This window comes from Acanthochromis polyacanthus, chromosome 9, assembly GCF_021347895.1.
Source record: "Acanthochromis polyacanthus isolate Apoly-LR-REF ecotype Palm Island chromosome 9, KAUST_Apoly_ChrSc, whole genome shotgun sequence".
Lineage (NCBI taxonomy): Eukaryota > Metazoa > Chordata > Actinopteri > Pomacentridae > Acanthochromis > Acanthochromis polyacanthus.
Window position 1 is genome coordinate 17,591,068 of NC_067121.1, and position 17,496 is coordinate 17,608,563.

Consider the following 17,496-nt stretch of genomic DNA (forward strand, 5'->3'; position numbering starts at 1 on the left):
CAGATCTGAAAAATATGCACATCAGTGAAAGCTTCAAATGACTACATTCAGTGTGCTTTGTTCTTTCTTCTCACAGAAACGAGTCAAAGGCCATGTGCTCTTTGATAAAGTGTGTGATCACCTCAACCTACTGGAGAAAGACTATTTTGGCATAACATACAGAGATATGGAAAATCAGAAGGTAATCTAAAGCATTTTAATCTGCCATTCAATGTGTTAATATTCATAATAACTACCATATTTTTTAAATGTAATTACAAAGTAGGAAAATAGTACAAATGTGTCTTCTACTGTCTGGATTTATAAGATAACTCTGCTAAACTTGCTGAGCCTTCTTCAAAGACAGTGTTTGAGTAAATTCCAGGCATTACTGTCCTTGGACAGTGACAGTCTTCCCTTTATGAACTGGGGTTCTTAGTAATTTCCTCTGGAATTGGTCGTCATAAATGCTTTGTATCTGTCTTTGTCTGTTGCAGAATTGGCTGGATCCTTCCAAGGAGCTAAAGAAGCAGATCAGGAGTAAGTGCAGGAATACAAGAAAACCACTGTTGACTCTTTTGTTCTTTATCACCAAGTGAGGCATAAGTAGTTTTAAAAATGCTGATTTTAATATTTTGATATCTCCATCTCAGCTGGTCCCTGGAACTTTGCTTTCAACGTGAAGTTTTACCCACCAGACCCCTCCCAGCTGACCGAGGACATCACAAGGTCAGTTTGCATTTTTATCGTCTTCTTTTGTAAGTGTATTTTAAATTTAATTTCAATTTTCATGCCATATCTAAAATTGTACGTTATTTAATAAAAAAATAAGCTATTAATAAATCTGTTAATGCTTGCAAAGAATCATGAAAGAAAATCCAGATACTGGAACTAAAAAACAAAAACAAAATGACTCAGTTGTTTTGTCTTCTCTGTTGTTCTTCTCACAGGTACTACTTGTGCTTGCAGCTAAGGGATGATGTAGTTTCGGGTCGCCTTCCCTGCTCCTTTGCCACCCACACGGTGCTGGGCTCCTACACAGTGCAGTCTGAACTAGGAGACTATGACCCTGAGGAGCTGGGCAGCGACTACATCAGCGAGCTGCGCTTTGCACCCAACCAAACCAAAGAGCTGGAGGAGAAGGTCATGGAACTTCACAAGACCTACAAGTTAGTTTCGGCATCATTTCTTAAACTCTGAGCTTGAACTTTCTGTGCAGCTTTTGATACAGTGCTTGACTAGCTGTACATACAGGCGAGGAGAATAATGTTACAGAGAATTAAACATCTGTTGCTGATGTGAGAAAGGATTCGTTTGTGTCAAACATATCACCTGCAGGTCAAAACCGTCCCGCCAGAGCGTCCAATCTGACCTGCGGGACGACTTTGCAAAGTGTAAAAATTAGCTTTGAATTTTGAATAATTTCTAATTATTTTGATCATAAAGTAAACTATTCTATTGTTCAGTTCCAGACACCTGTGACTAAATGTTTTGTGTCTTTGTAGATACTCTGTGATCTGTAAGTTGTGATAAACTGAAACATAATACAGTTGAAATTACACTTATTTTTTTAAAGAAATGTCATGTTGTTCATACTGTTTTGTTTAAAAAGAAGGTTCATTAAATGTGAACATTTGCAGAACGTGCTTTTTGCACTAAACCAAAGGAAAAAAATTTGAGTTATTTATTAGTTATTATGCTCTGATTTTACTGGTCCGGCCCACTTGAGATGAATTTGTGCTGCATGTGGCTCCTGAACTAAAATGAGTTTGACACCTCTGATTTAAGGTATTTATCAGCTTAGAGCTTTTTTCATTTGGATTTGGGTTGTTGACAGTAAAAGGACATAGACGTCTTAGTAAAAAACATATACAACTGTACTTATGAAAGTACGGTTTTGGATAGCCTCGGTTCAAATGATGCAGCTGTGCACATGCAGAATTTGACAAACACGATCCTCACGCAGCAGTCATATGTTGACAGATTGTTTTGCAACATTTTTTACATACAGTTTTTCTAGACACTGGTTTTGGATAAAGTTAGTTTATAATAAATAAAATAATACAACAGCTTCAAGTCAGCAAGTGTACCCGAGTAAATGTTGACAACCTGCAATATTAACATGTTATGGAAGGCAGCAAATCTGCGGATATTGGATTTGTACTGTACTATAAATGGATCTAGCTGGCTGTCCTTTGTCTGAGCCCCCCATTCTCCCTGTATTACAATGATTTATGTGTAATTTGATACAGTCCTATTTAGTCCGATGAGTGCAACAAGGGAATGGCGGTGCCAGGATTAGGATCTCAGTAATGAAAATCTATACTAAGAATGGATTCACTTTTGTTACTCTGTAGAGCTTCAGCTAAAAGCATCCATACAACCAACCATTTTATAAGTCTTTTGTGCACTAATACCATGAATTATTCCTGTTATAACATTACTGGAGATGATTTCTTCTCTCAAGTGTTGCATTGAACAGAGATCATTTCATTTTAATTGTTTGTATCTGATTTGTTGTTTCCTGTCTTGTCAGGGGGATGACACCAGCTGAAGCAGAGATGCACTTCCTGGAAAATGCTAAGAAGCTGTCTATGTATGGTGTGGACCTCCACCATGCTAAGGTAACAGGTCATGACAACATTTTGATCTCATTTACAATTTTAACTAACGTTTTAAATGTCTCTCACAAGTCAAACATAGTATTTACTGGGGTTTTTTCCAGCACACAGTCCATGGTAACCGGTGACACTGAAATAATGTCTCTGAGATGCACCTTCAATGTTGCGTTATTCTATGTATTATTTTGTAAAAGGACTATGTTGACCACTTAGTAAATTGTCATTTTCTTTCTTGAAGAAGTTACCATCCTCATGTCAGAACAATAAATAGCACTAAGATTATAGACGGCTAGCCCTTTTCTGTGTAACTAAATTCCCCTATCGACACATTGTCTGATTAATTTGTAAAACAAAATCTGTATAACGACCCGAGGTGTAAAAATGACCAATTGTGGTTTTGTGAGAGATTATGTTGGCGTTGTTTCTCAGTCTGGAGCAGCCTACAGTGCTGTAACTAACAATTATTTTCATTGTCAGTTTTTCTTTTCATTATTTCTTCTATTGATGGTTTGGTTATTAGGATCGTTTGGTGTCAAAAAGCACACAATGTCTTCAAATATCTCATTTTATCCACAAACCAAAGATATTCAATTTACTGTCATAGAAATGTTGTTTTTTTTAAGTGAAAATATGTAAACTGAGGCAACTGGAATCGGAGAACTTTGACCTTTTTTTCTTGAAAAAAAAAAAAACTCAAATCCATTAATTGCCAATCAAAATACAACCGCAAAATACAACTAATCGAAGCACTGCGTTCTCTGCTGGTAATGGGCACAGTTGGTGAAGAAACGTAACGTAATGACCTTGTTAAAATACTATGTCTTTACAGGTGAAAGGGAGCTGATTTTGTTATTTTTGAACAGAGCCGTTTCAGCCCTGTTACTACCAATCTAACCACGGACTGGCTGCAGCTTTATGATTACCGTACACTGATAAGAGTAGTATAATTCTTCCTCATCTATTTTCTATAAATAAGAAAAATTAACTGTACTGGACTGTCCTTCACACCTGCAGTAATGGCGGAGGTTTTCCAAGGTTAAGATTAAGGATTATGCGAGTTAAAACATGTTCTCTATGTGAGAGTTCTCTTATTCGCTATATGAGATCTAAAACTAACATATTTCACTCATGCAGTCAATAGTAACACTTGCTGCTGTCACATCGCTGCTTCAGAAACATCATGGCTGCCACAGTAACGCCTTGATTCAACATGCCATTGCTGTCCAGCTGATTGACATTATATCACTGCTGCCGCTCAGGGATCGTGGGCATTAACATGGTAGTAGGTGGAGGTATCCGACTCATGGCTTTCTTGCTGTTTCTGTCCCGCTGGCTACATAGAATCAAACACATCTTTATAATGCAGACAATAAAGAGAGAGCTGGAGTACAACAGACAGCAGAACCACTGTCATGAGAGAAAATTACACTCATCGGTCTTCTTGGTGTGAATTGGAATCAACAGCGCTTCGAAAGTCAGAAGGGTCTAGCTGTGAGCAGTTGGGAGGATATTGCCTTCACAGATTAGATGATTAGAGATGACGGAGAGGAGAAAGTGGCCATGATCAGACTGATTAGACGTCATTGCTCAGAGTTGCTTCTGTGTGTCGTAGCGTTGATACACAAGAAAAATGTGTACATTTTAGACCAGCATTCCTCTTTTGTCTTTTCTCCTCTCTCATTAAATGCAAAGTTGGTAGGGAGTCTCTATGAAAGCTTGGCTCCAGCTGAGGGAGAGGTAAGAGGCTGCTTTCCATGTGCTTACGTGTGTGTGTGTGGTTTCTACTTGTGCATGGTTACATACAAAGTTGCCATTTTCATTCAACATCCCACTAATTACTTAAGACTGGTTATTCCTGCTTTGGATCAGCTCTTCCCTCTCAGAACATTGCCATTGGTTTCACTCTCTCATCTAATGCTTTGTGCAGTGAAGACCATTATTTTGTGCTTCATCCGCCTTTTCCCAAAACCTCACTGTTGCTTTTGCCAGTCAGTGCCCCTTCAGTCTTTATTCAACATCACCACTGACTGCATAGACCAGAGTAGAGTACCATATGCCCGATTCCATTCTCCACCTGCCTGCTTAAGCCTGTTTTCATCACCGACTTGGTTCTTCTTTGTCCCGCTGTGCACTGACGCCTAAGCACCTCCTTGATATCCTGTAGCGTTAATAGACGTTTTGATTTTGTAGACCACAGAAAAGAAGAGCAATGTTGTGATCAGTGGCTTCTGTTCAGATTGTCAGGGACCTGATATTGCTCTATGAAAGTGAGACATTTTTAAAGGGGTTTCTTCCAACTTACTTTTATTTTTTCTTTGTGTTGTTCCCAGGACTCTGAAGGTGTGGAGATCATGCTGGGAGTTTGTGCAAGTGGCCTCCTCATCTACAGAGACAGGTTGCGGATCAACAGATTTGCCTGGCCCAAAATCCTCAAGATATCCTACAAGAGGAATAACTTTTACATCAAAATCAGGCCTGGCGAGGTAAAGACAATGACAGTTTTATAAAAACATAATCTGTATCGGCTGAAACATCAGATCCTTTAATTGTAACTCATGTTGCCTCCTGTTAACAACACATGAATGATGCATCTAAAATGTTAGGATGAGTGTCATTTTCTGGCATGATAAATCCACATATACAGGCCTCCCTTCTCTAATGTTGTACAATGCAAAACTGTGATGCAGTTATGTTTTATAATCTATTGGCTGCCTGACATACATCACAATCTACTCTTTCTCATGTTTGCAGTGTGCAGCTGATTTTCAGTAGGAAAGTAGAAATATTAAATTGGGACGTGGAACTAGGAAATTATTGAATTACTTGTATTTAGATTAAAAACTGTGATTTCACAGTTTTTGTATTAAGAAAATTATGAAAACAAAAACTAGTAAAATTCAGCAAATTCAGTATAAAACACATTATGGAAAGAGGTTGAAAAAAATTTAGTTCAGCATCGTAGTTAATAATATAGTGAATCTTTGGTCTACCTTGCAGTTTGAGCAGTTTGAAAGCACAATTGGTTTCAAACTTCCCAATCACCGTGCTGCCAAAAGGCTTTGGAAGGTCTGCGTGGAACACCACACCTTCTTCAGGTAAGAAATAATCTCTATTTTTTCTGCAAAGGCAGTCCAGGGGTGGTTTAGAGCCTGTGTTCAATCTTGAACCAGTTCTCCACATTTTGACAGCCAATGAACTGGGTCTCGGGCTGGAAAATTGGTTCAAGAGCAACACCAACAAAGGACCTGGGGATGGGATTATCACCAACACCACCAACTAAAACTTTGACTTTTTAGAAAACAGTATCATTCTGTCTAATCAAAGAAGAGGAAAAAAAGTATAGATTGTATATCTGCACATGGGCTGCACAGTGCCTTGGTGGTTAGCGTTTTCGCCTTGCAACTACAAGATCCCCAGTTCACGTCCAGGCCTTCCTGTGATCTTCCCTGTGTATGCATGGATTTTCTCCGGGTACTCTGGCTTCCTCCCACAGTCTGAAAACATGTTCAGGTTAATTGGTGAAACAGCCTTCACAGAGCAGCATTCACAAACACCAACTGATGATGAAAGTGTGGTAATACACAAAAATAATGGTTCAGTATATACAGCGGCTTTAAGGTTGCTTGTGGGGAATCATAGGGAATCAAATTAATTTCTGCACACAGAAAAATGTTTTGCAAGTGCAGCAGGCAGCAGCTGCATTCACTTGGTACATGTTCCATGCTCGCCAATCAAAGGCTGCACCAAAACTTTCAATACAAGTATGTATACTGTTCCAACCCTACTGCTGATATTAAATGTTCTTCTTGTGGTATTGAGTGATCGCAGTCATGCCAGCCTTGTAGACACGGCTTTAAAGATAATGACCAAATGTGATTTCTTTTAGTGAAACGGAAGCCGTGTTCAAACTTTTAGGGCAACATACAAAGTTTGTTAGTGCTGCTTTAAACAAAAAAAAACTGTCTCCTGGGTTGTTTTGAGTAGCAAGCAGAGTCTGTGGCCTCCAGGGAGTATTCAAATGAATATACGTTGTAATGTTTTACAGAGCTTGGATAAAATCTTTGCCTTATTTCTGGTTTGATTAATGGGAGTGTTTGTGATTTGTGACAGACTTGTATCCCCTGAGGCGCCCCCAAAGAAGTTCCTGAGCCTCGGCTCCAAGTTTCGCTACAGTGGCAGAACACAGGCTCAGACCCGTAGGGCCAGCTCTCAGATCATCAGACCTGCTCCATTCTTCGAACGCTCCTCTAGCAAACGCTACAACATGTCCCGCAGCCTAGATGGAGGTAAGGAACAGTTTGTGCTGGTTAAGTGCCACAAAATCCTTTGCTGAAAGTGCAAAACCAGTCCTTTGTTTCTATTTTTATATCTTTCAAAAGAAAAGGCTTCCACCTGAAAGCTGGCAGAGCTAAAACTTTTGGCACATTTTAGTAGTGCAGCAACAAAACAACAATGGGTATCATATAACAACAATGTGGAAAAATGCAGGAACAAATCAAACCCTTTATGCCGCTCGTCGCATTTTCTCCTGGTTACAGAACATGCCATTGGTGTCCATGAAATGTCACTGACTCATCCATCTTTGTCCTCTGGGTTTTCAGCTCCCATTATGGAAAACCATGAGACTCTGATGAAGGACAATGCCGTGGCCAAAGTAATCACCAAGGGAGACATTATTACCGCAGTAACAACAGAGAAGAAGGTCGAGGAAGACAAGTCAGAGCAAGAGGACACTCACAAAGATGCAGCAGAGACACCAGAAGCCGTGGCCACAACACCACTCAGACAAGACACAAAGGTAAACTGCTGTCTGACCAACTCAGTGCAGCCAGAGCTGCATTTAGCTGAATGAACTAACCTTCAAGGGATTGGTTTTGTGTTTCTTTTGGTTCAAAGAGAGGTATCAACTTAAGGAACTGGATGATGTTTCTTTAAAGCTGCCATGACTTTCGTTTTAAGCAATTTCTGAGATCTTATTTTTGTTTTCTTTCTTAATAGTGTTCTTAATGGCTGAAGACAATTTTCTAGTTGCTTTGAGCTTAACCCTCTGCATTAGACTAGGCCTAAATGCTTCTCATTTTATGTGCGCTTTACTAATTAGCTGTTCTTTTCTTGTCCTTCCTTTGACCCCAAACTACACTCGTGTGTGCTCATGCGTATTTGCCCCCCCCCATGCTTCTCTCCATTTACACACACACACACACACACACACGTCATCTTTCCGTTGAAATTTCCCACCATCAGTGCTCCCCTCATGTATACACAGCCGACCCCCTTCCTTCAGAGCTCTCACTCCCCTCATCCCCTGTTTCATCAACTAAAATACGGCGGAGGCGCAGGGAGAACGCTCGTAAGCGGGCCTCATCAGTCAGTCCAGCCAAAAGCAGCACTGGGTGCCGCCGCCGGCAAGCTCATGCTGACCGCAAAGCCGCCCTGCTGGAGGAGCAGGCGCTGCTGCTCTCAGCCCGCAAGCAGAGACTGGAGCAGGGCAAGAGTCGTGGTGGCACACTCTTCTCCTTCTCCTTGCACCTGCCCGACCTGTCCTCCATCCTGGATGAGGATGGCTATATCACCTTCCCCGATCTGTCAGAGATGCGTTTCCTCCCTGAGTGCGCGCAGAACTTCCTCCCTATTAAGTCACCGTCACTCATCCCCTGCTTCCTCTTCATCTTCTTCTTTCTGCTCTCCACCTCTTTTTCTGTCCCCTATGCCCTCACTCTCTCCTTCCCACTGGCGCTGTGCCTCTGCTACCTGGAGCCCAAGGCAGCCTCCCTGACCGCTTCCATAGCCCAGGGCTACCATGACCATGACAGTTCAGAGGAAGAAGAGGTGTGTGTGCGTATGTCTGTATGTTCCAGTACCCACCTCTGGCTTCGAGTGACAGCCCGTTACCGGTTAACCCGTTATCCTGTTCTATATCTTGCTCTACTGTTTTACCAGTGCAGAGCTGACCTGGAGACTGAGTGTGTCCCAGTGTCTGTCAGTCTCCTACTTTCAGAACCTCATCTCTGCCCGGTCACGCTCTCATCCTGTAGACTATATACTCATCAGCATCACAAGTACACAGAGATGAACCTGCAAGTCTCTCCATTTCATATTTGATTGGCATGTATTCACTCCACGTCAGGGAGAGGGTTAGACACAAATTGGAAAAGTACCGGGAATGGTACTGAAGTGTAAAACAATTTGTGTAAATGCTTTAATGTTTGAGCATGTGTATTACAAATTCTAAGGATATAAATATGTCATCTGTCTTCATTTTGTCACTAATCCTTCACCATGTGCCATACTAAAAACCCAGCTTTGTGCCTAACCCATCTCAGTATTACCATTTACATTCAAGGCTTTACAGTATAAAAAATCATCAACATCAGCTGCATGGGAACACATTCTTTTTTTTTTTAATCTATGCTCCAAGTCTCTCTGCATTACACAAATTAAAATGAGTCATGTCAGTTGAACTTGTTCTGAAAAGGACTCTTCATCGCATCACTGCAGAGGCTCAGTGTGTGGAACGTCAAAATGTGATGTTTTTCCATCAGGCAACAGATTTTGGGGTACCAAATGATTATTGTAGTATAACACATGCTATGATGCAGAGAGACTTTGACAGCTAAATGCATCCAGATCACCCCTGGTGTAAACATGCATGGAGAGGAGGGGGAGGGCCTGAAAGTCAGGTTACTGCTCAGCAACGGAAGATCAATTTTTACTGTCAGGTGCTGTTTGTAATGACAACACAGCACATGTCATATCTGCCTGGAATGAATTTACAGTCAAATCCCAGGAAGTAGCCTTTCCAAATCCAACCCAAATTTAATAATAGCACCCTGAAATATCAAAGTGACTGACCGAAGGTTTCAACTTCCTCTGAGTCTGTTTTGCTTGTTTTTTTTCATTTGCTTTTTATTTTTTTGTTGTTCTCTTGCAGTTCTAATATGTAATGTTGTCTGATAGTGTGTAGCTTAAAGAACCAACAACCAGTGCATTCCCATTCGTCCCATTTGTGGTTATGAAGATTGTCTGTCGACGATGAATGCATTTTCGAACATTTACAAGATGGGTTCTTCTCGTTTTTCTCGCTTTCCATTTGGAACGCTATGGATATGTGATGTGTGAATGCAGACTGACAGCGAACAAACTGACTTTGCCTTTGATGGAGAGATGACTGCCACAGAGGTTTGTATATTAAGAAAGATATTATATATTTATATGGCAGAAAAGAAGCACAGAAGGAAAAGGAAAGTTATGCTGAATCATGGATGTAAACTGTGCTGAGACATTTATTTAGTAGAATTTCTGCACTTGAAGTCCTGCGTGTTGTGCATGCACTATTTTTTTTGTACATGTATTCTAAACAGTTTTAAATGTACCCGTTTCTGACGCAATGTCCGTCCATCTGTCATACATTTTAGCAATTTTTCAACGAATGAGTCCTTGATTTCAAAGAGAGATCTAGAAAATCAGCCTTCTCATTTCTAGCCTCTAGCATTCTGTCAAACCCTTGATTTTACTATCTTACATGACAAATGTCACTTGCAGATTCTGGCAGTTGCAATTAACCTAATGCAAGTTTCATGAGCTAGTTGAGATGACTTCTGTAGTTCAGTGTAAAAGGTTGGGGTAAAGGGGTTTTACGATGGACCTTGGCTGCCATTGTCAGTGTGGATGCTTGTCCAGATAACCGTACAGTAAAGATCTACAGGGCTGCTAAACTGTCCCACAGTGGGGACTCATCATATCCTATTTCAGACATGTCACATGGAATGTTACTGGGTTCATCAGTCCATTAGAGTGACAGCATTCTGTCAGCCTTTTATACAAAAGTCATTTATCTGATCATGTTCCTCACGGCTTCATTCTCGCAGATTATCCACATTGCTGGAGAGCAAATAATTCAGGTGAGACTAGGAAATACATCAAGTGATGTATAGTACATAATAATGCAAGAACAGACTCACTCTGAACTAATAGCAGCTGATCAAAGTGTCCAAACAGCTGACAGACCAGTTTATCTGTGATTTGTTAAACAGTGAAACTGAAGGCTCAGCGTTCAGCCTGAGGATGGCAGCAATGTGACAATATATGAAACTGCAGCGTATAAACTATAACTCTGTGTGACGGCTCACCTGGCTGAGGTGAAGAAAAGTTCACAGCCGCTGCTAGATTCTGATCGGCCCTTTTTTCATGTTGGAATATCATATAGATAAACATGATTTATGTAGTTACTACTGTTGCTCTGTGTGTAAATGCATGCAACTCCCTCTTTAGAGACACATGTTGATCCTACTGGTGTCTGAGGCTGCATGTTTGTAAGAAACTACGATTAAATAGTACCATAGAGCAGGAAACCAAACTGCCATTCTGTGTGACATTTCACCTGTCTGATGTGAAGACCTGTTGGTCTACACTGTGATCTTGGGATCTACCATTATTTCTGTGTCCGTGCTGATCTTGGCGATAATTTATAATTGTAAGAAATTTAATTGTACACCTGTTGGTACGTCAACAAATGTGCACAACTCTCTCTTTGGAGACACACGTGGATCCTGCTGCTGTTTCATGCTGCAGGTTTTAACGTAACTCAGAGGCAATTGTTCCAAGCAGCTGGAAGAAACAAACTTCAATTCCTCTTGAAATATTTTGGGGGATAAATTCAAAATACATAATTTAATAATGAGTATTGTTTGGTTGCCTAATAGCTTTGAGATTGAAGGGTAAATGTGAAATAGATGTTTTATGAATTTCGCACACAAACTGTGTATTACGTCTCTCTGTGATGCTTTCCAATGAATACTGGAGCTGAAATGTGGAAAAAATATTTCCTAAATCGCATCACACAACTGTTCACCGTGTTTGAAGGTTAAATGGAAAAGTTCTGAGGTGACCTGGTGAGAGTGCAACTTTTACAGATAGGCGACCAGCTTGAGCATTCAGACAAGCAGCCAACTTGTTCTGTTTGATGTCTGATTAACAGAGTACATGTCTGAAAAGGGTATATGGTAGATATGTCTGTGTAGAATCTCAGTCATTCAGGTTATGGTGATTTTAAGTGTTTTAGTAGAAGGCAGCTGGACTTGTTTTTGGTTCTTGAAAACCTTTCGTCTCTCATCCAAAAGGATTCCTTTACTGGAATAGACTGGGTCACTCACCCCTAAATCACTTGGCCTATGGCTTCTTAAAGATCCAAGACTCACATGGCTTGAGGTGTTAATAGTGACAAAACTCTCTGGGGAGGGATGTTAGGACTGTGTTATAAACAGGGATGAGGGCTACAACACCATCCATCAGATACTTATCATGCAGTCCAGAGATCCCTCCTGAGACAGTTTCACCACCATGTGGCATGTGATTCATTAAGAATTGAGGAACCCTCTTTGAGAGGTAAAATGTCCTCAAAAACCAAAAAGAGAAATCCAGTTGACTTCTACTGAAACACTTAGAAACACCGTAGTGGATTTAGTAAATTTAATTTGTGCTTCAATAACAAGAAATATATGCACTACCGTTCAAAAGTTTGGGGTCACTTAGAAACATCCGTATTTTGGAAAGAAAAGCAGTTTTGTTTTTTCAATGAAGATAACATTAAATGAATTAGAAATGCCATCTTGACCTTGTTAATGTAGTACATAACTATTCTAGCTGAATAAGGCTGATTTTTAATGGAATATCTACATTGAGGTACAGAGGAACATTTCCAGCAACCATCACTCCTGTGTTCTAATGCTACATTGTGTTAGCTAATGGTGTTGAAAGACTAATTGATGATTAGAAAACCCGTGTGCAATTATGTTAGCACATGAACGAACGTGTGAGTTTTCATGGAAAACATGACATTGCTTAGGCGACTCCAAACTTTTGAACAGTAGTGTTTGAAATCAAGCAATAAAAGCATAAATAAAACAATGAAATAAATAAAATGAAAATGAAAAATGCAGAATTCAGGCTTTTTAGTAAACCATCAACCTGCAAAATTATGTAGTTGAATTGGTAAATTGGTGCATTACTGGCATGTAGTTAGTTATTGGTGTTTATTTTGAGATTACAAGATTCTCTTTTACTACTGTAAATGAGAAACTGTCATAAGCTAAACATCTTACACCAACTCTTGCAATGTATTCTAGAGCAGACAAGTGATGTTTAGCTTGCTCTTTCCACTTTTGCTTTTGGAAAAGGAACAGAAAAACCAACCAGTTTGTAGACGATTCAAATGTACAATTGTTGCTCTTAGTACACCCTATGTATGCCACCTAACATGGAGAAATTCAAAGCTACACTGATCTGCAGTTTAAGAGTTGTTAAGGTTATGAGTGGACAAAGCTGTTCAGGAAAGGTTGTTGACAAATTATTTCTATTGCTCAGCCACCTTCTTTTTCCTCCCCCATCTCTTTGCTTGTTGTTCCTTGTGGCTTACTTTTCTTTCCCCTCCCCTCATTTGCATCTCTTCTGATTAATACCTCTTTATTGTCTATTGTCTCACTGTCTCTGTGCTCTCCTCTTTACTTGCCGTCAGTCGGAAGCTGATGAGGACTCTGAAATGCAGACTCAGGTACACTGGGCTCGATTCAGGGCCCTGCTCAGTGCATCACACCAGCATCAGATGCACTGAGCCACTCAGAAATGAACCATCGGTCACTTTGTGCTGTCCTGCTGCCTTGGCTTGCCTCCTTCTGCTGCCGCTGTTGACATTCTCACGTCACACACCAGACTGTCCATTCACTCTTGCCTGAATGTACACCTCACAGACTGCAGCTTCTTCTCCATTCTAAATAATTTCTCAGGTGCTGTTGTTTGTAAATGGTGGAGTCATGATAGTGTTCCATTTCCTGCTGCTGCACCAGTCAGATTATTATATTATCATAGTTTTCTTTTTTTGTTGGTGTTGTTTACATGTCATGCTGTTCACTGTATTTTTTTCTGTGAATTGATTTTTGTCCTCAGACCGTTTGCTTTTGCAGCCGTATTGTAGAAGACAAAGCTCCCACTTTCTCCTCACAGTTGGAACTTAGCATGGCATAGTGCCTAATTCTATATTTACAGTTCCTCTCCCCTCTTTTGTCTTCGCAGTATAGTTTCATAAGACGAGTTAAAGGGGAAAACGTTTTTATCAAGCATAGTAATCTGATGCTAGAGGTTGGTAAGAAAACAATGCACTACTGAAATGCGCATGCAACCTTTGGTATGATGAAACCTAACTGATAACAGGATTGATGACACCTGTAATTGGCATTATTAGGTACTGTTTGCTTTATTTCCTGTATGAAAAAGTTCTTGCTGTCAGCATCTAAATTCATTTCATGCATTTGTGACAAATATAACCGATATTAAACTGGAATAAGTGATTGGTAACTTCTAATGAGATTTGGGAGTGTTGTGCTCAACTAAACCTATGAAACTAAATCCATGAGTCTATGCATGAAGCCATTTGTTTTCATTGGTTCAGGCTAAGCTGGTCTTAAATGCCTCTTTAGCATTTAAGCTCAAGCTGCTACTGTGTTAACAATTGTGATGTGGGTGAACATTTTGCAGTTATTTTGCATTTTTTTGCAGGATACTGACAGGTAGTCTGCACAGATTTGTGACCAATACATATTGAAAATTGAGGAAGCACATAATGCATCTGATTTAGGTCTGTAGAAGCATATATATATATATATATATATATATGGGTTCCAGACCTTTTCAGAGCTGTGTCTTATGCTGCCCAACATGTGTCTTGGTAATTCATTGGATGTGCATCTACCATTGCATGAAGCATGGCCGTTGTTCTCTCCACACTGCTCCTGCCTTCATCTCCCTGTATCACCGTTGATTGGCTGCTGTAGGATACGGAGCCTTCAGCAGAGGTTGTCAAGCACCAGACCAACATCAGCGAGCTGAAGCGCTCCTTCCTGGAGACTGGCGGCAGCACACCAGGTCTGACCGAGTGGGAGAAGAGACTTTCCTCGTCCCCTGTGCACTCACCCAGAGCACATGAAGCACCAATGATAGAGCCGTTGGAGCCACAGGATGTAAGCTGCAGTCCACAGCGGACTTAATGATGACATGTGTATGTGAAGCATGACATCACCAAGGACATTTTTACATAAACAAAGGCATTAATCTCTGGATTTATTGCACAATAAGTCATAAAGGAGCCAATTCAATATTAATAACGGGGCAAGAGCCTTATTTTTTGCATCAAAATGAGTATGGTGCAGTCCATTTTATACTTGAGATGACTTAAGTGCCTGTTAAAGGAGAAGATGGGCACCTTCATAGTCTGGTGTGTAAAGTCTTTCTGGGTTGATGCGTGAATAAAATTTAATGCTTGTTTTACCCAGTGTCGTTCTCTTTGCCATTATAGGTTTATGGCTTTACTATATCTCATCAACATGTGATTATTACGTGAATTTGTTTTGATAATGGATGGTAAAGCCATTGGTCAGTAAATTGATGTGTTCAGTGACAAAATGTGCAGTTTTATCAGAGTTTCTTCATTTTGAGGGGTGTGTTCTAAAACTTCTAAGACTGTTTGTGGTGCGTGTGCATGAAGCACATGTGCAAACAGTAACTGGACTTCAAAGAAGCGTTGCAGGCATAAACGTTTCTGAAAACAAATCCTTGACACCAAATCTGACTGACAAGAAGCTGTTTCTGAATAGTTTTGGGATACAGACCTGCCACATTTGAATGTGTGATTTGCACTGAACGCTTCAATTATTGTCTGTCTAGGTGATACCAGAATGTGACTTTCTTTCTTTTTCTCTGCAGACTAACGATGAGCAACCAACTGGAGATGAGGCAAAAGAGGAAGTGAATGCTAAGGCCACTGAGGTAAGCTGCTTCATTTAGTCACATTTGGTGTATTTTTGCCTTTTACGTCTTGGTGGCTCCAGAAATATGTGGACTCTTGAACAGTGTTTTGCTCTTACAGCTTACCACTGTAATATCTTTGTGTTCTATTGTTTTTAAAAACACATTTTCTGTTGTAGCTTATTCAGAATGAGCATCATGTCAGCAGGTGCTGATGTAAAATCATGTCACACTTTTTGCATTCATAGTTCGATCAGTAATAATACCTCTATATTTATGCAGAGAAACTAATAGAAGATTAAAGAGTGCACCTACGTTCACGTCCTTGTGGAGCTCAGCCTATGTGTGTGTCATTTCTGTGTGTCTCTTGAGGTTATTTCTGCCGTGAATTGGCTGTGTAATGCCCTGTCTATTAACTTAAACGATCCGTCTCCAATAAGCAAAGTGTCTCCCCAGGCAGCAGGATATCTGGTGAAATACGTGGTGGATAGTATCATAACAGATGGGGCCACCTCCTCGGGGCCTCATGGGATTAGTTTATCAACCACTATGGACGACGACGTCTTCATGGATGGGACTCTGAAGGAGGTGGAAGAGAAAACACCCGACTCCCAGGACGAGGTGTCAGAGAGGTCGGTGGTGAAAGTCAGTCCTGGAGCTGTGAGGCAGGAAGTGTCCCAGGCCATCAGTGATAAGAAAGGGACGCTTATTATTTTGAAGGATGCGGAGGACAAAGAGGACACTGAGGGCAAAGAGACGAGTACTTTAGATGAAAAAGAGAAATCTGTTGTTCCGAGAGAGTATGAAACTGACAAGAATGACACGCTGCCTGCATCGATAGGGAAAGAAATGTTCAAAGCAGACACGTCTGTTGTTGCAGAAGCCCAAACTACAGAAGTCAAGATGCTCAGTCCAAAGGTGGAGATAAAAACTGATGACATGATTCCGCTTAAAGGTATTGACTCACCTAAAAAGGCCATGGCGTCATGGATTTCTGAGGAGGTGAAGACAGAGGCCTCAGAGGTCATCAGTGTCTCAGCAAAGGAGATGAAAACTTCTGATGGGCTGCAGGAGAATGCAGAAATCTTCACCTTTGAAGACGTCCGGTCTGAGCAGTCAGAGTCCAACCTGGTTCAAATTACAGTTTCAGAATCTTCAACTGCATCTTTAGCTGTGGTACTGTATAAAAACTAAAAACAACAATTTAGTTTTTGCTGCCTCCTTCATACCTCCACCACCACCAGCTGCCGCCTACCCGCATCCCCTCCAGCAGCAGCCAAACCAGTCTAACAGTGTAGTAGAACCCCGTGCATGGCCAAAGGTCCCTTATCACCCAGCGTTAACGCTCACTCTTGCTAAACTGCCGTTTCTGTTGCATTCAGACTTGTTGCTGCTTTTTTTGTTACAGCTGTTTTGGGTTTGTATGTCAGCTGATTGACAACTAAAACAGCTTACCTTACCTTAGCAGCTGACTCGCACAGCTGATAAGGAAAGAAACGGCTCTTATTTTTTTCTATCATTTTGCTCAGCTACACCTTTTCTTTCTTTCAGCTCTGTTATCAGTTCCCTGAAAGCGGTGACTTCGTAGCCCTGGCTCGGTGCCACCATTGCAGCTTTACTCACCTCATCCTCCAAACACCCCTCAGCCTCACAAACTAGTTTGGAAAAAAATTGTATGGATCTACCTAAAGAGAGATTTCACCACTTTCAGCAAAGTTTGCTCCAGGTGGATTCAGTGATTCTAAAAGCAGATTATCAATTTGAGGTTTTAGGATTTCTTTAGATTTTTAAACATTTACATATTTAATAAGCTGCAGAATGGTATTCCATACAATCCATACATTATTTACTCAGCATTTGTTTCATTTTCTATACTCTCTCCCTATTGTTTTGTGCTTAGTGTGATTTCTGGCTGTCTCTTTACCCTTCTCTCTGTTCTTGTGTCTGTTTATCCTTGTGTCTCATCAGTCTACGTTGGGATGGGTTTCCTCATCTCAAAAGGTGACCGCTGCTCTCTGTGTATTTTTCTTATTTTATGCAATTCTGTCAGATTGTACAGAGTGAAAATCTAAAATGCTTAACCAACATATTTGTTTTTCTT

The 17,496-nt window shown here is 40.6% G+C and overlaps 1 protein-coding gene across 18 annotated transcripts in view; it reads left to right on the forward strand.

Moving 5' to 3' along the window:
- The window catches only part of epb41l3b (erythrocyte membrane protein band 4.1-like 3b), a 66,747-nt gene that overhangs the window by 35,887 nt on the left and 13,364 nt on the right, over nt 1–17,496 (forward strand). For 4 of the 18 annotated variants that reach the window (XM_051953463.1, XM_051953461.1, XM_051953457.1 and 1 more), the window contains exons 4-21: nt 77–181; nt 477–519; nt 633–708; nt 930–1,148; nt 2,516–2,603; nt 4,293–4,337; nt 4,931–5,083; nt 5,598–5,695; nt 6,711–6,886; nt 7,202–7,398; nt 7,845–8,429; nt 9,726–9,779; nt 13,114–13,149; nt 13,668–13,733; nt 14,426–14,611; nt 15,354–15,416; nt 15,852–16,571; nt 17,364–17,396. In XM_051953463.1, the coding sequence (XP_051809423.1) occupies nt 77–181; nt 477–519; nt 633–708; nt 930–1,148; nt 2,516–2,603; nt 4,293–4,337; nt 4,931–5,083; nt 5,598–5,695; nt 6,711–6,886; nt 7,202–7,398; nt 7,845–8,429; nt 9,726–9,779; nt 13,114–13,149; nt 13,668–13,733; nt 14,426–14,611; nt 15,354–15,416; nt 15,852–16,571; nt 17,364–17,396 (2,943 nt within the window). The remainder of the gene's footprint in view (nt 1–76; nt 182–476; nt 520–632; nt 709–929; nt 1,149–2,515; nt 2,604–4,292; nt 4,338–4,930; nt 5,084–5,597; nt 5,696–6,710; nt 6,887–7,201; nt 7,399–7,844; nt 8,430–9,725; nt 9,780–13,113; nt 13,150–13,667; nt 13,734–14,425; nt 14,612–15,353; nt 15,417–15,851; nt 16,572–17,363; nt 17,397–17,496) is intronic. The other 14 variants (XM_051953459.1, XM_051953458.1, XM_051953460.1 and 11 more) reach the window with 13 other exon arrangements.